General features: G+C 37.7%; 1 protein-coding gene across 2 annotated transcripts in view; it reads right to left on the bottom strand.

Annotated features, from left to right (window-relative positions):
• Positions 1–3285: 3285 nt before the first annotated feature.
• LOC149161347 (uncharacterized) overlaps positions 3286–24301 on the bottom strand; it is an 81856-nt gene continuing 60840 nt past the window's right edge. For both annotated transcript variants that reach the window (XM_089436945.1, XM_089436947.1), the window contains one exon: positions 3286–3744. In XM_089436945.1, the coding sequence (XP_089293071.1) occupies positions 3681–3744 (64 nt within the window). In that variant the 3' untranslated portion in view covers positions 3286–3680. The remainder of the gene's footprint in view (positions 3745–24301) is intronic.

Raw genomic sequence — 24301 nt, 5'->3', positions numbered from 1 at the left:
ACCCTTTATGATATTTTATAGTGACAGTTATTATGAATAAGACTTAAGGTTATGAAATTTAACACATTGAAAAATGTTATCTCTAACTACCACTTCCACCACTAAGGGGAGAAGATCAAGATCACTACCACATAGACATGTTTGGGCATTTAGCTCTCAAGGCATTGATTTATTACGAGACATTCTTTTAAACCTCAACTAAATAAGGGATATTGATCACTTGACCTACATTTAGACAACCAATCATGAGAAATGATCCTTTCAGAGTCACTTTTATGACATCAATTCCAAGAAGCACCTCTTCAACAAAATAATTAGATGTTAAAATTGGAAACTAGGGCCAAATTCCACTTTGGACAACCCATTTGATGGAAATGATTATTGCAATGAATTCCTCTTTTCGAGAGGACCAAAATTGACCTAAAGATCATCAAATTTGGACATGCATAAATGTGTTTTTGAATTTATGCCCACACGTGCAAATTGTCAACGTCAGCGACATCATCAAGCAGGCTCTGGAAGCCCAATGGATGTGTCTTTTCACCTTCAATGACTTGTAAAAATGTAAGTGTCCTCCAACCTCATTTGGCACCTCACTCACTCACACATTCTTCTCTCTCCTTATCTAATTGGTTCGTACAACTATTGGGCAGTCGAATTCTTCTCACACGTGTGGATGGAAAAGAGGACAAATTATAGGGTCGAATCGCAGGATTGTTGCAATGTTTGACCAATGTTGACCAAGTGGTATTTGACAAGTTTGACTACTATTTTTGGGTCAAATTTCAGTTTTGGAGAGCTGCATCTAATGGCACAGAAACCAAGATATTCTAAGCACTTCGACCATAGGGTTGACCGCGGGTGCACCATAGGTTGACTGTAGACTTCAGGGAAAAGTTTGACCAAATTTAATCGATGACTTTGTGACTGTTTTGGGTTGATTTTGACATGTTCAAGTCGAGTTTGACTGAGTTTGACCGAGCTTCAACAGAGACATTTTTGTTGATGATTTAACAATCGTTGGCTTTCTAGTTAGAACTAAATTTGACTACAGTTGACTGCAAATTTGACAAGGTTGTTTTGACTTTAATTTGGCAAGTCAACTTTGACTTTTTGTACTCTCTATCTTTGTTAAACATTTGATATAATAATAAAAAGAATTGATCAAAGGGTTTTCCCCACATTGGGGTTTTTCCCTGGCATCCGCCAAAATTGGTGTCCTCTTGTCTTGGCTTGTCTTCTGCATTTTACTATTTCATGTTCTATCTACAGTTATTGTCAATGTGATTAATGGTTAATGTGATTGCTATTGGAAATTACTGCTAAAAGACATTGAAGTAATTGTGCTATGCATAGAACATACCATTGTTATCTAAAATTAACATTAAACCCAATGTCCTTTCTAATTTCAAGTTGATCATTTAAGGTCTCAAAGTCTTGGGGCCTAGCTTTCTTTGTATTGACTATGTTAAGGCAAGTAAGTGTTGACCCTCCTACCATTGTGCATTATCCATCGCTAATAGAGAGTTCTTTGGTCCATCATCTAGTTGGAGTTTGTGGTCCATCCTTTATATCTCAAGGCTATACTTAGATTTGACACTTACTTCACAACATCTAAACTCTTGGTGACTCTACTCCTAATCAGGATTGATAACCTTACTAGCGCTTTGTTCTTCTAAAGTCTTGGTACCTCCCTTTACCAAGACTCCGGTGTTTCCCTTTCCACATTCTTTTGTTATCTAGCTCATAGATTCCTAGATCTTTCTATGAAAAAGATCCGTAGACATCTTTGTGCAAACCTGCTAACAAAAGCCCATAAAAAAATCACCTCTTTCTTCCATGTCTTGTTTGCTTGAGATGACAAGCATTAGGCAAAGGCCCATATCACTTGGGATATCATATCAAAGAGACCGCATAAAAAACTCACCTCTTTCTTCCATGTCTTGTTTGCTTGAGATGACAAGCATTAGGCAAAGGCCCATATCACTTGGGATATCATATCAAAGAGACCTCAAATTTCTTCTTGACACCCCCCACCCCAAGTTGTCAACCAACTTCAAATGAGATTTACAAGGAGCATTTGTTCCAAGGTCCAAGGTAGACACCATTAGATAGATAGATAGATCATTGCTAGGTAGTTCCAAAATGAGGCTCTCTCAACACATAAATAATACTATTCAAGTTCAATCAAGCAATGAGTGCTGAAGTTAACAATTCTTCCCCACAAAATTGGTTGTTACGAGTGATGAACCTCCACCATTTCACTCCACCATCTAGCTACAAGCAGCCCTGACACCCTTTATATTTGCCGTGGTTTTACTTGTAAACTTATTTTGCATTTCTTATAGCTATGTACTTAGTTCTTTTCTCCTTTTGATAATATAGCATTGGGCATTCACTTAGCACTACCACTATGTATTTACATTGGATATACTTTTGAGTCTCATTAACTTGCTTTTCATGGTTATTCTTTAGACATTGACACAATCCTAACAGTTTAACCATACACCACACAATCAAGCTGGTCATGTTGGCAGAAAGTGGAGGGAGAGCCCTCACCACTAGCCTGCCCTCATAAGCACAACAAGATGACATGTTTCCTACACTAGCTCTCACCATCTTGTAGGTTGAGAAACCTCTTGAGCCTAGTAGGTATGGATGAACACCAATAGTAGATGATTGGCATTGAATCACACGATCATAACAATCTGTGTACCGATTATGCACTTATCCTCGCTGCTATTTAATCATCTTTGACTTCCTATGTTAGCCTTGAGTCGATGGATTTTGCGTTGTTTAATGCTCTAGACCTCGTGAGTTTTCACCTTTTGCACATGAGGCATTGGTTAAGCTAATGGATGATTTTGCTTTTCAACTTTCCCAAAGTTTGAATTAGCTAATGCTAGTGGTCCCTACATTTGCAACTTGTTTTTTAAAATAAATGTCTAAATGCACATGTATTTTTTATATTGGCAGTTAAAAGACATTTTATTTAAAAATTTGTTTTGGGAAAACAAAATAGAGACCACATACGTTTATGTACCCAGAGAGAGAGAGGAAGGGTTGGTAAAGGTAAATCCACTACCCTTCTTGACTTATTGATATATGAATATTCAATAACGTGGAACAGATAATGGAGGTCAGCCGTCCCATTTCTTTTAAACTAGGCTAGTGTCTGGCACCCCATAAATTTTAATTAGCAAAGCTTGTCAACTCTCAACAATGTTTCTCCTTTTCATGTTTCACCGGGTAACATTGAACAAGGTGTAAATGATACACAGCAAGTGTATTGCAATCATTCACGGAAACAATTTTCATTCTATGCCCTCCACCGTTACAGCCAAAAAAAATGACCGTCTTATATGAAGCAATCACAATAGAGTTTTGACGTTATAAACATGACTGTTAATTCTTTGATCCCTGCTTCTGCATATAAATGAAGGCATTTAAACTACCTCAAGTATCGTCATTTGCTTTCATCATGTGCTAGTAAAAATCATTATGACCTCATCAACTCTGCATGCTAGATCTTAAGCCATCCTCTTTGCTGGGATAATTTCTAATAATTCTACTTTTTCCAATGTACAATAATAATAACAAAACGAAAGGAAACGTCAATAGACTCGAGTCTCGTAAAAATAATTTGAATTGACATTGAATGTTTTTGAGACATCTCCATATCAAAGTGGAGTGGATGAATTGAAACAGATTAGAAATTTGTCATTTGTCTTGCGCTTTCCTTGCCTGCATATATTTGAAACAGATTAGGAACTTTTACAAGGATCAATTGAACTATAAAGTAATGAAGCAATTGTGTAAAATAAACTGAATGTAACTGTTTTCACCATGTTTCCTTACAAGGAGAAATGTGCCCATGCTTTGATAATCATTGATACGACAAGGGGAAAAAAGGAAAATTCACTGAATTACTCTATAAAAGTCTCACAAACATCAAGTTGTTCAACGCACCTTTGAACTTGGTAAAAAGGAGGAATGACTTTCTAAATTACTTTCTACATGATGAAAGGTAAATCACTCATAAATTTCACATTTGCAAAGCCTGCATGTTGAGAAAAGCTGAGTTAATCAAAAAACAAAAAAACACAAACAGAACCAATAAATGTGTTGGGAGTCAATTCCTAGATTGCCTTTCAAACTGCCCTTGGCAAAACCACAAATATGCTGCCAACTCCCAATTCCTTGCCTCATGATATTTCATGTTTGACCATGATAATGATTCACATAGGCTGCTACTGTCTACACCTAAATAACTTCAGGGGAAAAGGAACATTCACATAAATAATGAAATTGGGATTCGCAATTATAATTTATTTTGGAAACTTTTTGAAAGGGTCTTGACTGAATTGCCTCTGATGAACAAATGCAAGTGCACGCTGAAAGTAACTAAAATCTAGTGGTGCCATGGCCTGAAGCATTGGGAACTTTTGGGTTTGTTGCAGAATTATTGCCCAGCATTTTCACATTCAAAAGTCCTAGCTGGCCTCTCAGGGCATGGCCATTTGATCACAATGTGGGGGTGATAAGGACACTTCACTGCTCCAAAAAACCTTGTTATGTTTGGAGCTGCAACTGGTCCGGAGAGCGGTAATGGCACCCAAGACTCCCCAGAAAGTCATTCCACAAAGGTGTATACCATGAGGTATTGAACCCCATGAGCAATTTTTTTGAATCTGATTATGAGAGTTTATGTGATCAGTTTCAGGCAAGCTCCATTCAAGGTTACTTTCTCATGAGGGTGACTCGTGGAGACATGTTATCAAAAGATGGATCAGAAAAGTGTGGGAGCTACATGGTCGGGACTGCACACATACACAAACTCTGACCAGGGTTTCCTTCTGTTCCATTTTGTAACTTAGCCAATGTGATGGTAATCTTGCACCGAGGCCCCTGGGTCAACAAGAACATCTTGGTTGTTTTCTCTGCATGGTCATGTGACTTTTTTGTTGATAAAGTTGCTCCATACTGCTCAATTTGAGTTGAATTTCTCAGCCTCCAATGCAAGGATGGCCAGCCCTAGAGTGTATGTCTGCACCTTTAGGGAATTTCATATGCCATAAAACTGAATGGTTCTTTAACCCTAGGTCGAATTTGTGTTAAGGTGAAACTGTCAAAGGACCTTAAGGAATTTGTGTTCATATAGGTAAGGGGTAAGGTTATACAACATTGGATTCATTATATAAATCCACTTGACACTTGCTTTCAATTTCAAAGCCCAGACCACAGTATCCATGATTGTCTGCTTACGTCACAAGCTAATTCTGCTACAACCCAGAGCATGCAAAACACCCCATCTCCTAAAGCCTCCCAAGCAATGAACACATGCGAAAATCGATGGACACTAGTGGTAAGGAACAACAAACACACCAAAATGGCTAGAGCACTAACCTTGAAAGTATAACACTCCATTTTGGTCACCATCTAAGTCTGAAAGTGTAATTCTAGAATTTGGATTGCTACTTGCATTCTGAATGGACTTCTTGAGAGCAACAGTATTTCTTTTTGGTGTAGCTATGTTTGCACACTCTTCCTGTCTCTTGTCCTTGCTCTGTACTTGGTGACTTGGTGTTTGTGTCTTCTTTGTATGAAGTCTCAACCATATAACCGAGACCGGTCTTGTCATGTGGTGATCTTTGACCACTGAGAACAACATCCAGGGTTTGAGAGCTTTTCATGTTTTTGTTGAGCTTATCTAGCTCTTTCCTTAATGAGACCATTTTTGCTTCAAGCTTTTCACAGTTTTCTGCCTTTTCTTTTAGCTGACTGTTCAACAATTCTTCCACTCATTTTGCTTTCTTTTTTTCAGTCTTGACTCATGATTTGCTTGGATAGTCTATTGTTCTTCTTCCTGAGGTTATCAATTTCTTCTAATACGCTGATAAGTTTTGCTTCAAGATCCACTTGCCTTCAACACTTTCTCCTGCCTTTTCTTTTTGCTCCTCTACTTTGTCTATGCTGGATTCCTCGTTTGTGGCTAAAAATAGGATCTATCTTCTATCATCATCAGAATCATATTTTTCTTCAAAAAAAAATCATTATCCACTTTGGAATAGAGATTTTTATTTTTCAAAGATTTTCCTTTGAAGACCCATTTCCTGGGTTCTTCTTCATCATCACTATCTTCCTTGTAAGGACACTTAGCAGCAAAATGTCATATCTTACCACAATTAAAACAGACGAGAGGTAACCTACCTGTGAATTTGGATATTCTCTTTAGTTTTCTGACTAGCTGAGCCATTTCTGTATCAGACTCATCACTAGAATAGTCACCAGACTTCCATTTTCTTGACTTGATGCTTTAAATGTCGCTTCCTTATGTGATGGGTTTCTTGTCCTCATTTCATATGCAGTAACAATTCCATGAAGCTTGTCCATGTTGGAAAATGTAACTAGGTTCGGTCTTCATTTAATGTATTTGAGTCATCTTGTAATGTACTTGTCAAAAGAATAAAGAAAAGAAACTTATTAAAGCATGGGTTTCATGCTTGGGTCACCATGTTTTAGGATTTATTCTGAGTCAATAGTCATTGTACTTTTAAAGAGACCTTTCTTGGGTTTTTGAATCATGTAAAAAGGTTATGAATTGAGTCAAATATAATTTATGTATCCTCCACACCAAGTCAGCCTAAAGACACTAATTCGAGCTCGCATGGAGCCTATAAATAGAAGCAAGTCTAAGTCATTTGAAGCACTTCATCTCAAGCAAGTTCGATATCTCTAAGGAAGTTGGGAAGTGCGAAGTCTGAAGCCGAGAAGCCAAAGGATGTGCGTGTTGGGTGGAGTCTAAGGAAAAGAAGCAAATTGAAATTTTGGTGCCTCTCTCTCTCTGTTTTGTGCCCTAAATTGGGAGATCAAAGTCTTCCAAGTTTCACTGATGTCAAAAGCTGCCTGATGCTAGAAGTTGCTGCCTAGTCAAAGTTGCTGGAAAGAGGTCGAAGATTTGGGACACTGACTTAGTGTGGAGGGAAGGTCTAGTCTTTGTCTAGGGTGAAGAGTCTCAAAGAATACCATTGAAAGGAAGAATTTTCTTGACTAGGTTTTCCCCTCGAGGGGGGTTTTTCCCTAGCATAGTGCCTACATCTGGTGTCCATTGTTTTATGTGCTATTGCTTTGGTAATTGCTTGATGAGCTGAAAGAAAGAAGATATAAAGAATCGTAATAACGAATCAAGGACATCACAAGTAATTATCAAGAATAAGAAAATCTTTCTGCCTTTCTGATTTTCTAACAGTCCATTTTCAGATTCTCCAAATCCCTTAATTCCTCTATGGCAAAGACCTTGGCATCAAAACGCAGAGGAAGAGACCTCAAAATTTTTGAACAACTATTGTTTCTTTAACTTCTTCACCAAATCCTTTGAAAGAATTAACCACTTCATCTACTCAAAGAAAATAAGCAGCAACATCTTCTTCATCATTCATTTTCATGCTTTCGAATTGTCTTTGGAAAGTCTAAAGTCGTGCCTTCTATCTTTGTCATCTCCTTTACAGTTGCTTACAAGCTTGTCCCACATCTCTTTAGTTTATTCATATTGCATAACTTTAACAAATTCTGAATTTGAAAAGCCACTTAAAATGGAGTTCATAGCTTTTGCATTGGAGACATAAGCCTTTCTCCCATCTTGATCAATTGGAGGAGAGGATGGGACCTTATATCCATTTGTAACAAATTGCCAAACGTCAACACCAAGAATCATCAAATGCATTCTCATTCTTATCTTCCAAAAGTCAAAATGTGTTCCACCAATGAAAGGAATTTTGACGAATGCTTCTCCACTAGCCATGGCCCCCTATAAGATTTTCTTCTAGTCGTTAGACTATTCTTGAAGAAGCTTGCTATGATATCGATTGTTGGAAATACTAAGAGGGCGGGTGAATCAGTGTTTCATTACTTTTGACAATTTTTCACTTAGCTAATCTTGAAATTGAATTCACATTATATAGCCAACCATCCACAACGTATGAATATAGAGATTAAAGTGCAAATCAAAATTTGAAGAAGAAACACTGGAAAAGAATATTTAATTTATTACAATATTTGTGAGGACACCAATCCTCTGTAAGCACCAAGTTACAAAATTGTAGGCTCCAACTTGTCAAGAAGATGAGAACACCAATCTTTAGTAAGTATCAATTCACAGTAAATGCAAAATCCAACTTGAACATAGCCTTCAATGCACCAGAACTTGGACTTCAAATCAAGCCTGAATTGGCCTTCAAGACACCAAGGCTTGGCCTTCAAACCAAGGTTGAACTAGACCATCAAATAGCAGAACTCAACCCTAAAACTCAACCTTCAAATAGAAAAACTCATCCCCTAAATCTTGGCCTTCAAACAGTGGTACTCAGCCTTCACACCAACAGGACTTGGCCCTCAAATCAAAACTACAACCTAGCCTTAAGACAAGATTGAAACTCGGCCTCTACAGGGACAAATTCGGCCCTTAAGACAAGCCTAAAGCTCGGCCTTCTCCTCACTAGAACTCATCTTGCTCAGTCTTCAAACACACATGTACTCGACCCTTAGAAACAGACCTCAAACAAACTAGAAACCTTTCCCAAGAACAATGCCAAAAACCCTTCAAAAGATGTGTCAAAACCCTTCCATAGAAATTTGTTTCAACTCTACTTCACTTCTTCTTGGTTCATGAAGTATGAACTTTGAGCATGCTTCTTCACTCTCCTAAACACAGAACCAAATGCTTGAGTCAAGCGATCAGAAATGCTCCTTCTCATGCCTATTTATAGTGTGTTTGGATGTTAGGTTAGGGCCAACTTGTCCACTGACTGGGCCGACTTGTGCAACTGGAAAAATGTATTGTGAATAATCAAAAATTCATTTCTCCTCAATTGTGAAGAGTTAGACGATGTGTCATATATTGCTGAAAAAAATCTCAAAATAAGTTTTCCATTCAGTTACCATATGCTCCCATTTGAGCTAGGTAATTGGAGTAAAAATGCCTTCAAAGATAAGATATCCAAATGTGATATGTTTGTACTTTGGTTGGGTCATCATGACAAAATATTTCATATCTCCTCATTCCTATGGAATTAGAGGGAGTGCCATATATCAATCATGCCACTTCACATCTCTCTCCTTGATGGCAAATCGTACTCTCTCATTCAATGATACATTACTCTCTCTCTCTCTCTCTCAATGGATTCATTCATCCCTCTCTTTAATTCTCTTATGCACCTCTTACACTCTTACACACTTTAATGACTCGTCATAAAAAGATTCCTCTTACACCTCTTTAATGCATATATTACACTTCTCCTTAATGGCTCGAATTACTAAGGCATGCGTTCTCCTTCTTTATGGCACAAGTCACTAAGGCATGTGTACTCCCTCTTGATGGCATGAGTTACTAAGGCAAGTGTACCTCCTTTATGGCATAAGTTACACTCCTATTTTGGAATATGTGACTTCTCCTCAAGGCATGGGAGTTACTGCTCCATGAATTCGACCTCCTTTCTCTTCCTATATACTTGTGCCTCTCATCCTCTCCATTACTCACTTGTGCATTATGAAAGGAGAGTACGAACTTGAGAAAGAGACAACTAGAGAGGCTAGAGAAGAATTGAGAGAGAGTGAGATATAGTCTTGAAGAGTAAGAGCATAACTTCGTGAGCCAAAGTAATTTAGCTACTACTATCAGATATTTTTTTTCAGATTTGGATGAAATTCTCCTCTCTCTCGTTGTATTTTGTATCTCTGTTGAACATTTGAATTCTAATAGAAGAAGAATGCAGTTGGGTTTCCCCTTGTAGGTTTTCCCCTGGTTATTGGACCTAAACTCACTGTCTTACTGAGTTCTTGGTTGTCTTCTATTATGTATATGGTTTATGTTCTATGATCTATCTACATTTTCTTAACCAATATTGTAGATTAAAGAAGTTATTGGATCAACTAATTGTTACAGCATAAAAATTCAGAATTTCAACATGGTATCACAGCTTTGGTGAAGGCAAGTGTTGTTCCAGCCCATTTTGTGTGAAAATATCTCTTGTTGTCCACTTTATTTACAACCTGTTGTCACACAGAGTGTCTAGGCACCCCAACAACACTCAGATCGGGGGTTGTCACCTTGATCCCTGATCTCTCCTTTTAAGTTGTCTCCCTATAGCAAGCTAAGGGGGGTAGACCCTATGGGAAAAGGGAGAACCAGCTGGGAATCAGCCGGTTTGGAGACACAGCGAAGCAAATTGAATACTTAATTAAAGCTTAGCAAGATTTGATTAAATTTTAAATGATTAATACCAATGCCTTATGGATTTAATGATCCAAGTAATCAATTAGTCACTGCTGCTTATGAAATAATTAATGACTGCTTGAAAAATTTGCAAAATATCTGATATGTAACGAGCATTAAACAATTCAAGCAATAACGAAAGATTTTCTATAGAAGCAAAATGTCTTAGCAATTAAATTTCAAGAGATGCAAATGCTTTAAATAACCACAAAATTTAAATGCTAACCAGTTCATATCCCAGAAATAAAAGATGTATGCTTAAAGAACCAAATCCAGGAAATTTTCACCACCTTCAAATAGTTAATCCTCAAATATTGAAATTTAAGCACATTTAACTATAATAAAATGGCAAACAGTAATACCACGAAGATCCACCTTCCAAATTTCAGCCTTAGCACAAAGAAGCTTTAAATTCTAGAAACTTAGAAAATCTTTTTCTCAATTTGCTAAGCAAGACTCAATGCAATAAATGATTAACAAAATATTTTCAATTTTAAGGTGACCAAACACATCCAATTTGCTCAGAAAAATATATATATATATATATATATATATATATTGAAATCAAAGAAAATCAAATAAAATAAAATCAAAATGAAAATTGAAATGTCTTAAAAAGTGACCAACTAAAACTAATGTAAACTAAAAATAAACTAGACTATTACAAAAATGTGAATTCACCTAAATAAAGTATATACATAAAAAAAAATAACAAACAAGGCAAAGATTTGAAATTAAAATCAAAATATAACAAAAATAAAACAAAATTCAAATCTAATTAAAAGGGATTCAACCAAACCCAACGAAATAAAAATCAAACCCAAATTTTAAATGAAACTAAAAAAAACTACGCTAACCCTAAGTGTTTATAAAATACAAGTGAAATGTAAAAATGAAAAGTTGAATGCATTGTTAGCTGTTGTGTTGTGTGCATTTGCAGGTTTGGCGACGACAGAGAGAGTTCGACAACAGCGTTGAGGGAGGACGAGGAGGCTCAGGCTAAGGAGGAAAGCTTGGAGGTTGCAGGTGCGAAGCAAGGAAGGGAAAAGAAACCGCGTGGGGAGAAGCTACGGGTTGGATCGAGGGCAGAATGGAGACTTCGACAGGCAGAGAGAAAGAGGGCGCGGAATGAGGGCCGAGGAATGTGGGCTGGCAGAGAAGAGACACAAGGAGGAGGGTTACGAAGGAATGGACGGCAGCGGGAGCAGCGATTTGATGATAGCGAACAGTGATGAGGGACGAAGCTCGAGCAAGGAGCGTGGGTTGGCCAACGGATGGGCAGTGCGTAGATAGGATAGCAGCCAGCTCAACGTAGAGGGATGTTTGGGCCTGTCGCAGGCAGCAATGAAATCACATGGAGGCTGCGGATAGAGAGAGGCTCGACTGTAGGGAAAAAATTCACGGGTTGTTGGAGTGGACGCGGCAAAGGAAGGAAGGTGGAGCTGCGTAGGGAGGATGCAGGGATATGCAGTTGTGGAGGTTGACGAGGAGGAGGCAGCGCAACGGAGAGGAGCAAGGCTGCAGATACAAGAGACGAAGTTATGGCAGTGTGATGGCTTTGAGGATGAACGCAAAGATGGTGAGATATGCAACCTTGAGACAACAAGGGTTTGAAAAACGCAGGTAGAGCAGAGACTGGCCTGTGGGAGAACGCTGCATGGAAGTTTCGCAGCAATCCCACAGCCTGCTTAAAAAAAATTCGAAAATTTTCTAGTAACAAAGATAAACACCAGGCCTAGGAAACCTTCAAATTTCTTCAGAAACCCCTGCAAGAGCCGATTCTGAGGCCATATCTTACCCTCCAGGGCCTAGATTTGGCTTCAAGCAAAATCTCCTCTTCAGATCTGCAACCTGCAATGGCAAAACAAAACGCCCAGAAACAATATATGCAAGGATGAAACTAAAACCCCCAAAAACTAGCTAAATAATTACAATATTCACAAGTTAAAGGCTCTAAGCAGCGAAATTTGTCATTATGCCACACATATATTTTTAAAATTTTAAATTTAAGAAGAGATGCTTCAGGAAATCCTTCATGCATCCACAACAGAAGTTCTAATGATAAGGCGGAGATCAAAACCAGCTGGGCTCTTCAGAAAATACTATTCGGGAGTTCGCTAGTCCAACTAAAAACTTCCCCAAACGCCCGATGATCTTAAAATCAAAAATTTCCTACACAACTTAATTCAACCATTAACATAGAGAGAGAAAACGACAATAAAATTCAGATCTAATGGAGATACCTGCCATTATATTCAGATTTTAAATTACCATTCAAACCCCTAGTGACCAAACAAGATACCCGTGTTTAAAATCACTCTTTATAAAGCTATCATCAATGGCTGAAATTTAAACATGTGCATGAAAATAAAACATCTTACACAAGAGAGCTTTCCTTAGCACACGACTCAAAAAGATCGAATCATCTCAAATAACAACTAACCCCCTATTTAAAGAAAAATTTCCCAACGGCTAATTTGAGTGATCCTTGTCAAAGTGATCTCGACCGTCGATGAAGATCAAAATTTCTTTTAATCCCATCCGTCGAAATTTTAAATATTGAGGAAATTTCGAATTTTTCAGTTAAATATATTTAATAAATTCAAAAAATTAAATTTTTGCATTTATTTCCTCAAAACTTTGACTTTGACTTAACCAAGGGCATAAAATTTTAGCAAAATAATGAATTAACCTTAGTCCCTGGACCTTTTAAAATTTAATTTTTTAAAGGACCTTCGAATTTAGCCTTTGGAAAATTTAAAATTACCTAAGACCTAAGACTTATGAGGGGATAAATTATTTTTCTAACCCTCAAGACATTTTACATATGATTTTTTACATTTTTACATCTCAAGGGGGAAAACCCATTTGATATAGACCCTCACAGACTATCCAGTTCTGCGACACAAATATAATCTAGCAAATCAAACAATTTGTAATAAAATAACCTAACCAAATAGTTAAGATTATTCTCAAATCACTTTTACATAGACTCGATCTAGCACACTAGGACTCCCCTAAGATTCTAATGACAAACTCCATTCCGGCTTTGGGGTTAGGCTGAAGGAAAACTCTGCCGATCATGGATTGGTGAGACAAAAAACCTTCCAAAACGTAGATCATCACTAGAAAATTAGGTTTACCTAGGCAATTACATACATGACACAGATCTCCTGAGATTATTTACAATTTACACATACAAACTGGGTTTACAATATAACATGATTAGGTTGATGATGATAGTCGAATGGCATGGACATGTTGATTGAGCGATATCTCTTTTGCGAAAAAAAGGGGGTGTACTGCTATGGGTCGTTGACACATAGTGGTCAACATTTGGCTCTACTTGGGGACACGTTGCTGCATTGTAGGAATGTGAGAATCTAGAATCTGCATCTCTAGTAACATGAAAAGTAAATCAATCCTTAAACAGAAATGAAAGGTTGAAAAGACAAGGAGTAGGGTTAGAAATACAGAGGATGCCCCATGGCATCATATGCGTTCAATATAGTGTATACTGAGCATTTGCCTGCTTTCAGGCAAATCTGTCGGTTGCTTCTCGGATGTGCCATGTCCAATTCTGCATACGGTAGGACTTTTTCCTATCCGAAAATCCAGTTGCTCGCGTCCATCTAAGGCATCAAATCGCTTTCTCGTTCTCTTTCTCTTGCGTTTTTTCTTTGTGGAACATCCTGCTTCAAAACTCTCAGATGAAGTATGTAAGATATGCGTGACATGTCTTTCTTCATTTTGCATCTGATCTTTATCGTTTTTTATTTTATCTGGGTCACCTTCAATTAACCACTTTTCAATGGAACCAATGACCTCCTCATAATAAGATGGAGCTTGTTGCAGCAGATAAGGAGGCTTCTGATCTATTGACATCTCCTTGTTTCTTTCATCCTCTGACCGATGGTGAAATTTTTGTACCTATACTGTTATGGCATCCATCTGGTTAGAGTGTTCAACCTTCATAGCATTGATTTCCCTGGCATGGTCTTCCTCCATGCTCAATAAATTATTTTGAAGACATATCTGATTAGCTTCCATATCTTTTATTACTTTGTCATTCTTTGCTTTTATGGTCATCAAGCAATGTTGCATATACTTTATCTCTTTCTTATGATTTGCTTGCATGGTAGCCAACTGATTATTATAATCGAATGTCATGATGGTAATTTCTTCATCCATAGTTAATAACTTGTTTTTCATAGAATTAATTTCCCTATCATGATTAGCTTTCATGGTTTCCATCTCCTTATCTCGCTTTTCCAGGTGAGTGTATAAATTTCTCATATCATTGACGTAATCAGTTACAAACTTTTCTTGATTAATCTCCATATTTTTTACCAGTCGCATTAGTTCTTCTATAATTTGCTTCTGATTTTCCCTTTCACTGTAGACACTGATTTGACAATTTGTCCCTGCTTTTCCACTATCATGGATTTGATCTGCAACGGTACAAGTGGATGGCACATTCTAATATGGAGAATTGTCTTGAAATCTTTCATCGACAATTGAATCCTTCACAAAATCACTTTCATTCTGTTGCATAATTTTAGGGGCACAAGGCGAGTTATCTTGATAACAATATCTATCTTTAAAAGCATGAACGATGTCTTGTAAAGAAGTGAAAGAATCTTCAGGACAATTATTAAACCAATTCAAAGCATCACCCTTTAAAGAAAATGCAAATAAACGCATTTTGACATCTTCATGATCATACTAGGGAGAACTACAATATATGAGCATTATACGAGAAAACCTGCATAGATGCTTTCTAACAGCGACTGAATCACCACCCGAGAACAAAGACAATTTAGAAATGGCCACTTCCGGAATATCATGGAGAACATCAGTAAAATGACACGGGGTAAACGAATAATCCATGATGAATAATGAGGGACTAAATGGATGATAGAGAGAGACCTTTGCTCAAGAAAATTAAGAGATGAAAGAAGTGGAATCGCCACTTGAACATGAATCTAACTCTAGGATCCAAAAGGCAACAAACAACCGGATATGGGGGACTTCTTGTCTGAGAATAAAAGAAAAGTAATGGAGTCGCCACCCAAACAAGAAACGAGCTAAAGATGCAGATGAAACGATTATTGAGATGACGAAAGATAGGGCGATTAAAAGATCAAATGACGCCAGGAAAGGCTTGCTGCTTGACAGGCTAATGAATGGCAGAAAAGATGAGATGATTGAAAAGATTAATGTCGTGAGGACCAAGGACAAAAAAACTCTATCCCCGGCAGCGGCGCCAAAAAATGTTGTCGCACAGAGTGTCTAGGCACTGCGACAATGCTCAGATCGGGGGCTGTCACCATGATCCCCGATCTCTCCTTTTAAGCCATCTCCCTATAGCAGGCTAAGGGGGTTAGACCCTATGGGAAAAGGGAGAACCAGCTGGGAATCAGCAGGTTTGAGAGACACGGCAAAGCAAATTGAATACTTAATTAAAGCTCAGCAAGATTTGATTAAATTTTAAATGATTAATACCAGTGCCTTATGGAGTTAATGATCCAAGTAATCGATTAGCTACTGCTGCTTATGAAATAATTAATGACTGCTTGAAAAATTTGCAAAATATCTTATATGTAACAAGCATAAAATAATTCAAGCAATAACGAAAGATTTTCTATAGAAGCAAAATGTCTTAGCAATTAAATTTCAAGAGATGCAAATGCTTTAAATAACCACAAAATTTAGATGCTAACCAGTTCATATCCCATAAATAAAAGATGTATGCTTAAAGAACCAAATCCAGGAAAGTTTCACCACCTTCAAATAGTTAATCCTCAAATATTGAAATTTAAGCACATTTAACTATAGTAAAATGGCAAACAATGATACCACGAAGATCCACCTTTCAAATTTTAGCCTTAGCACAAAGAAGCTTTAAATTCTAGAAACTTAGAAAATCTTTTTCTCAATTTGCTAAGCAAGACTCAATGCAATAAATAATTAACAAAATATTTTCAATTTTAAGGTGACCAAACACATCCAATTTGCTCAGAAATATATATATATATATATATATTATTTATTTATTTATTTATTTATTTACTTATTTTGAAATCAAAGAAAATCAAAACAAATAAAATCAAAATGAAAATTGAAATGTCTTAAAAAGTGACCAACTAAAACTAATGTAAACTAAAAATAAACTAGACTATTACAAAAATGTGAATTCACCTAAATAAAGTATATACATAAAAAAAATAACAAACAAGGCAAAGATTTGAAATTAAAATCAAAATATAACAAAAATAAAACTAAATTCAAATCTAATTAAAATGGATTCAACCAAACCCAATGAAATAAAAATCAAACCCAAATTTTAAATGAAACTAAAAAAAACTACGCTAACCCTAAATGTTTATAAAAGACAAGTGAAATGTAAACATGAAAATTTGGATGCTTTATTAGCTGTTGTGTTGTGTACATCTACAAGTTTGGTGACCACAGGGAGAGTTCAACAACAGTGTGAGGGAGGACGAGGAGGCTCGGGCTAAGGAGGAAAGCTTGGAGGTTGCAGGTGCAAAGCAAGGAAGGGAAAAGAAACCACGTGGGGAAAAGTTGCGTGTTGGATCGAGGGCGGAATGGAGACTTCGACGGGCAGAGAGAAAGAGGGCGTGGAATGAGGGTCGAGGAATGCGGGCTGGCAGAGAAGAGATGCGAGGAGGGCTGCGAAGGAATGGACGGTAGCGGGAGCAGCGATTTGATGACAGCGAACAATGATAAGGGACGGAGCTCGAGCAAGGAGCGTGGGATGGCGAGCGGATGGGCAATGCGTAGATACGATAACGGCCAGCTCAACGCAGAGGAATGTTTGGGCCTACCGCATGCAGCAATATAATCACGTGGAGGTTGCGGATAGAGAGAGGCTCGACTGTAGGGAAAAAATTCACGGGTTGCTGGAGTTGACGCGGCAGAGGAAGGAAGGTGGAGCTGCGTAGGGAGGACGCAGGAATATGTAGTTGTGGAGGTTGACGAGGAGGAGGCAGCACGATGGAGAGGAGCAAGGCTACAGATACAAGAGACGAAGCTATGGCAATGTGATGGCTTTGAGGATGAACGTAGAGATGGTGAGATATGCAACCTTGAGACAGCAAGGTTTTGAAAAACGCGGGTAGAGCAGAGACTGGCCAGTGGGAGAAAGCTGCGTGGAGGTTTGGCAGCAATCCCACAGCCTGCTTAAAAAAAAATTCGAAAATTTTCCTATAACAAAGATAAACACCAGGCCTGGGAAACCTTCAAATTTCTTCAGAAACCCCTGCAAGAGCTGACTCTGAGGCCAGATCTTACCCTCCAGGGCCTAGATCTGGCTTCAAGCAAAATCTCCTCTTCAGATCTGCAACCTGCAATGGCAAAACAAAACGCCCAGAAACAATATATGCAAGGATGAAACTAAAAACCCCAAAAACTAGCTAAATAATTACAATATTCACAAGTTAAAGGCTCTAAGCAGCCAGATTTGTCATTATGCCACATATATTTTTAAAATTTTAAATTTAAGATGAGGTGCTTCAGAAAACCCTTCATGCATCCACAACAGAAGTTCTAATGATAAGCCCGGGATCAAAACCAGCTGGGCTCTTCAGAAAATGCTATTCGGGAGTTGGTTGGTCCAACTAAAAACTTCCCCGAACGCCCGATGATCTTAAAATCAAAAATTTCCTACACAACTTAATTCAACCATTAACATAGAGAGAGAAAACGACAATAAAATTCAGATCTAATGGAGATACCTGCCATTATATTCAGAATTTAAACTACCATTCAAACCCTAGTGACCAAACAAGATACCTGTGTTTAAAATCACTCTTCATAAAGCTATCATCAATGGCTGAAATTTAAACCTATGCATGAAAATAAAACATCTTACAGCATTTCCACGAAGAGTAACACCAGCAGAAATTAACCCCAAAGTCTTTCTTTATTGCACATGAAAAACGATTACAAGAGAGCTTTCCTTAGCACATGACTCAAAGATCGAATCATCTCAAATAACAACTAACCCCCTATTCAAAAGAAAAATTTCCCAACGGCTAGTTCGAGTGGTCCTTGTCAAGGTGATCACGACCGTCGATGAAGATCAAAATTTCTTTTAATCTCATCCGTCGAAATTTTAAATATTGAGGAAATTTCGAATTTTTCAATTAAATATATTTAATAAATTCAAAAAATTAAAATTTTGCATTTATTTCTTCAAAACTTTGACTTTGACTTAACCTAGGGACCAAGGGCATAAAATTTTAGCAAAATAATCAATTAACCTTAGTCCCTGGACTTTTTAAAATTTAAATTTTTAAAGGACCCTCGAATTTAGCCTTTGGAAAATTTAAAATTACCTAAGACCTAGGGCTTATGAGGGGATAAATGATTTGTCTAACCCTCAAGACATTTTACATCATGATTTTTTACATTTTTACATCTCAAGGGGGAAAACCCATTTGATATAGACCCTCACAGACTACCCAGTTCTGTGATACAAATATAATCTAGCAGATCAAGCAATTTGTAATAAAATAACCTAACCAAATAGTTAAGATTATTCCCACATCACTTTTACATAGACTCGATCTAGCACACTAGGACTCCCCTAAGATTCTAATGACAAAATCCATTCCGGATTTGGGGTTAGGCTGAAGGAAAACTCTGCCGATCATGGATCGGTGAGACAAAAAACCTTCCACAACGTAAATCATCACTAGAAAATTAAGTTTACCTAGGCAATTACATACATGACACGGATCTACTAAGATTATTTACAATTTACAAATGCAGACTGGTTTTACAATATAACATGATTAGGTTGATGATGATAGTCGAATGGCACAGACACGTTGATTGAGCGATATCCCTTTTGCAAAAAAAGGGGGTGTACTGCTATGGGTCATTGACACGTAGTGGTCAACAAAACCCATTTTCTGTTGAAATATCAAGTATTGCCCACTCTATTTGCAGCGCATTTTCTGCTAAAATATCTCTTGTCCACTCTATTTACAGCCCATTTTCTGCTGAAATATAGTGTTGTCCACACTATTTGCAACCCATTTTTTGCTAAAATATCACCTATTGTTCCGTTGCTCATTTTCTGTTGAAATATCTCCTCTTTTGTTGTTGAAATATCTCATTCGCTGTTGAAATATCTCTTGTTATCTCTTTCTATTTGTTGCTGAAATTTTGAGCAGATTAAGATGTCTTCCTCTTACTTTAAGAATGAAGAGAATTCAGTTGATGCTTCAAACTTCTTCCCATGGAAGGCTAAATTGGATATTACTCTTGAGGAACATGATATTTTGGAGTATGTTGAAGGAGAGTTAACAAAACCAACTAAAAACTCCAAATTTGTTATCAAGGTCAGATACAAGAAAGGAGAAGTCAACGGTCGAAAGATTATCCTTGATTCTCTTGGAGATCACCTCATCACTTACGTCTCCAACTTGAAGAAAGCCAAAGAAATGTATGACAAGCTTATTGGAATGTATCAAGTGAACAACTTGAGTCAAATTTTTGCTCTGAAGAATCAGCTCAAGGATATTAAGATGAACAGAGGAGAGACCATTCAAGCATACTTCATGAGGATATCAAAAATCAAAGATTGGTTGTCAACTTCTGGTGAAGTTGTTTATGATAAAGAGTTGGTGTTGATTACACTTAGAGGTCTTCCTTTTTCTTGGGAAACTTTTATTAATACCATCAGTAACAATGACAAGTTTCCTACATTTGATGCGCTCCTGGGAAAGTGCAGTCACGAAGAGGCCAGAATGATTTCTGGCGGAATAATTCCCAAGCATGAGGAAGAAGAACCTACTACCTTTGTTTTCCAAGGCAAGAAGAAGAAAGGAATAAGAGGCCATCACTATTCGAAAAGTCATACTCCCAATGTTGGAAAATCAATGCAAATAGATTAGGGTTTGATTCTCCTTACTTGATAATTACTTGTGAGTTGTGTTGGCTTCTTTTACTTCTTTATTATCTTATCTTTCATCAAGCAATTACCATATTATGTGTGTATGAAGATCACAAAATAAGAGACACAAGATGTAGGCACTATGCCAAGTGAAAACCCAGTCAAAATCTCTTCCTTTCAATGGTATTCTTTGAGACTCTTCACCCTAGACAAAGACCAAACCTTCCCCTCCACACCAAGTCAGCCTCCCAGACCTTCAACCTCTTTCTAGCAGCGCTTCCTTCCCAGCAACTTCAACTATGCAGCAGCTTCCGGCATCACGCAGTAGCAAAACTTGGAAGACTTCAATCTCCAAAACTAGGGCACCAAACAGAGAGAAAGAAGCTCCAAAATTTTGATTTTCTTCTTCTCCTTAGACTTGACCCAACTCGCACTTCATTTTTCTTCCTTAGACCCACTTCGCACTTCTCCAACTTCCTTAGAGATATCGAACTAGCTTGAGATGAGATGCTCCAAATGAATTTGACTTCCTTCTGTTTATAGGCTCCAAGTGAGGTCGAATTGATGTCCTTAGGCCGACTTGATCTCTTCTAGGCTGACTTGGTGTGGAGGTTACATAAAATATATTTGACTCAATAGTAAACCTTTTTACATGATTCAAAAGCCCAAGAAGGGTCTCTTTGAACGTACAATGACTCTATAAACTCAACATTAATCTAGGAGTCAACAATGGGGATTTTGACTAATATAATGATGACCCAAGCATGAAACCCATGCTTTAATAAGTCATCGATACAATAATAAAAGTTATTTTCTTTATTCTTTTGACAAGGACATTTCATGATGCCTCAAATACATTAATGAAGACCGAACCTAGTTACATTTTCCAACACTCCCTCTTAACTAGGGAGGTATTCATAATATACAAATACAATGGAAGATCTCAAACTATATGAACAATGAAGAATTTTAGGCACCGCAATGCCATGGACAATCTATCCATTGGTCTCTCATCAATTTAGGCACCATAATGCCACGGACTAGATTCCTGACCATGGCAATCTATCCAAGTGGGAATAAGATGGACTCAAGCTTTCAGCCTCTCTAGGTATCAAGCTTACTTGCTAACCACCAACCCATGGACCTAGGTGTGTATCCCTAGTCAGAGCTCTACGACCCACGCCACCTTCCGTACTTTGGGACCTATACATCAACACAGTGTCGACCAAATGTCCTCCCAAGCAATACTTCACTCACAAAGCCTCAACAAATCACTTCCAATTTCTTATCATCAATACAATCAGCAATATCTACTAAACCAAGCAGGTTCCTTAGATATTCAAACTTCTTATTAGGAAGAGCCTTTGTTAGTATGTCTGCTACTTGTTCATCTGTCGAGACATACTCCAACTTCACGATCCCATCTTGCACCAGGTTCCTAATTAAGTGGAACTTATTGTTGATATACTTCGTTCTTGCATGAAACACAGGATCTCCAGACATCTTGATACAACTTTGATTGCCACAATTAATCACAATACGACCCAAAGACTTCTCGAACAAATCCGTCAAAAGCTTCCTTAACCAAACAGACTCCTTTCCTACTTCACACGCAGCCACATATTCTACCTCGGCACTACTTAAAGTAACGGGATCTTGCTTCCTACTCATCCATGAGATCATAGCAGCTCCCAGACTAAAACATCCTCCGGTAGTGCTCCTTCCATCGATCTCACTGCCATCCCAATCAGAATTTGTGAAGCCAACTAGCTTGACTTCTTTACTATCATACTTTAGACAGTGATGTATAGTACCACGAAGATACCTCAATATATCATGACAAGGATCCAACTGAAACTGACTAAGAATGTTTACTGGCAAACATATATTTGGCCTAGTATTTACCAGATACATTAGGGAACCCACCGACTATCAATAAGAGGTGGGATCCACGAGACTAGAGTCAGAGTCCCTCAATTTCTTGAGATTGGTGATCATAGGAGTAGTCATCGGCTTGGAATCTGTCATCCTGAATTTCTGCAACAACTTGATGTACTTTCCTTGCCCCAAATATATCTCCCCAGCGCTTTGCCATACTTCTAGACCCAAGTAATAGTGCATCAATCCTAGATCCTTCATTTCAAATTCAACTACCAACATCTTCTTGCATTCTTGAATTCTTCAGTCCACACCTGGGATGAATAGATCATCCACATATAGTAGAATAATGACGGACTCATTATTCACGAACTTGATGTAGAGATTAGGATCAACAAAACTCTTCACGAACCCAATTCTAAGTAGATATGCATCCATCCTTGCATACCATGCCCTAAGTGCTTGCTTCAAACCATATAGGGCCTTTTTAAGTCTGCAAACATGAGAGTGTTTTAAAATGTAACTAGGTTTGGTCTTCATAATGACATATAATTGTGACTTTTGTAAATGATGTAAAGAAGAAAATAAAAAATATTGTAAGGATTGCTTCATGGGTTTCATGAGCAAGAGATTTTGTTTGTTAGTGGCTCCCATTGAGAGCCTTAGGATTTATCATTAGAGTCAAAAGAATTAATGTCATGTATGAAGAGCTCTTCTTGAGCATGTGTCAAATATATATGTCTATTAAAGTGTCTAGAAGCCCTCCAAAGACAAGCACAGTCCTCTCTTGAAGTCGGCCTCCAAACAAAGTAAAGATCACGTCAGCTTACATTATGAAGACACACCAGTTCACATGGTTCATGTCAGCTTAATATGACGGGCAAACCACTATATATAGCAACCTCGGCCTATTGCACTGGACATAGATTTTTGCATACCTCTCTGAGTTTTTCGGATGGTCAGAACAGAGAAGCATTCGGACATCTCTCTGTAATTCGAATAAGGTGACAAACAAAAGTTCGAACATCTCCTTGACTTCGAGTGGACAGCTAGAGTGAACAGTTCGGATATTATTGCAGTCAAGAGAATATGGATCCCTCTGGAATTCGGGTATCAAAGCACAGTGATAAGTTCGGATCCTTGTGGTGACTACAGTGATACATACAGTTCAGTGTCATGATTTCGGAAAGAATATGGAAGCTACAGTTTCAAGAAGAAATCACAGCTGGATGCCATAACAACAACCATTGTTCCGTGTTATGAAAGAACTGCATATCACAGTGATTTTGTGGGATCTCAGTATAAGTTTCGTTGCTATCTTAAGAGGAATGATATCAGTGTTGTGTTAATAGAAATGGCTCAGAAACATCATAGAAGTAAGGTCCAAATAATATGACAGCAAGGAGGTCTCACTATAAAGGAGATCTTGATATGAAGACAGTAAGAAGATCTTGATGGTGATGCCAAGAAGGTCGAAATAGAAGAAGAGTCAAGAAGAAGGTTGATTGTCAAGAGGACTAGTGTCTTGGTCTTGGAGTGGCTAATAGGCCAACGGTCTTGGTCTTGGTATTCGTCAATTGGAATCTCTATAAGAAGAATTTGTGCAAGTTTTCCTCTCAAAAAGTGATAGGTTTTGGCCCTGCCTGATAGCCTACATTCTGTGTCTCTTGTCTATTTATGTTCTTGCATTGATTACTGTTTGATGAAGAAGAACACTAATAATCTAAGAAGAAGAAGATCCTAATCTAAAGAAGTAAAAAGCATTCACAAGCAGTTGCTAATTAAGAGAAATCAACTAATGCTTATGCCCCAAATTTCTCAACATGGTATCAGAACTAAGGTATCAAAGTCAAAAAAAGGGCATGCAATCAAAGAGACACTCAAAGATCAAGTTTCAAGAAAGGCATCAAAGCAAGATTGAAGAATATCAAGGTAAAGTCGAGATCTACTTTGGAATCAAACCCTAGATCATAGAAGAAGGTTTACTTCAGAAGAAAACTTGGGTTTATCAATCAAGGCCAAAGCCTTATTCCTACTCAAGGTAAATAGATCTACACATCAAAGTAGCTAGAAGTCTACTCCAACAAAAGTGTTGGATCCTATAGTCATCATCAAAAGACCACAAAGACCCTCATCGAGTTATCCACAAAGCAAGGTAGCTCGAAGTACTTTAAAGACAAAGATCACATCATCTTGGCGAAAGTTGAAACCCTAGAAGCATTTTTTAT

The sequence above is a fragment of the Pinus tabuliformis genome, chromosome 5_2 (genome assembly GCF_031772625.1).
Source record: "Pinus tabuliformis cultivar Carrire ecotype Pingquan chromosome 5_2, CPIR1, whole genome shotgun sequence".
Lineage (NCBI taxonomy): Eukaryota > Viridiplantae > Streptophyta > Pinopsida > Pinales > Pinaceae > Pinus > Pinus tabuliformis.
This window is presented reverse-complemented; position numbering and strand designations above follow the sequence as displayed.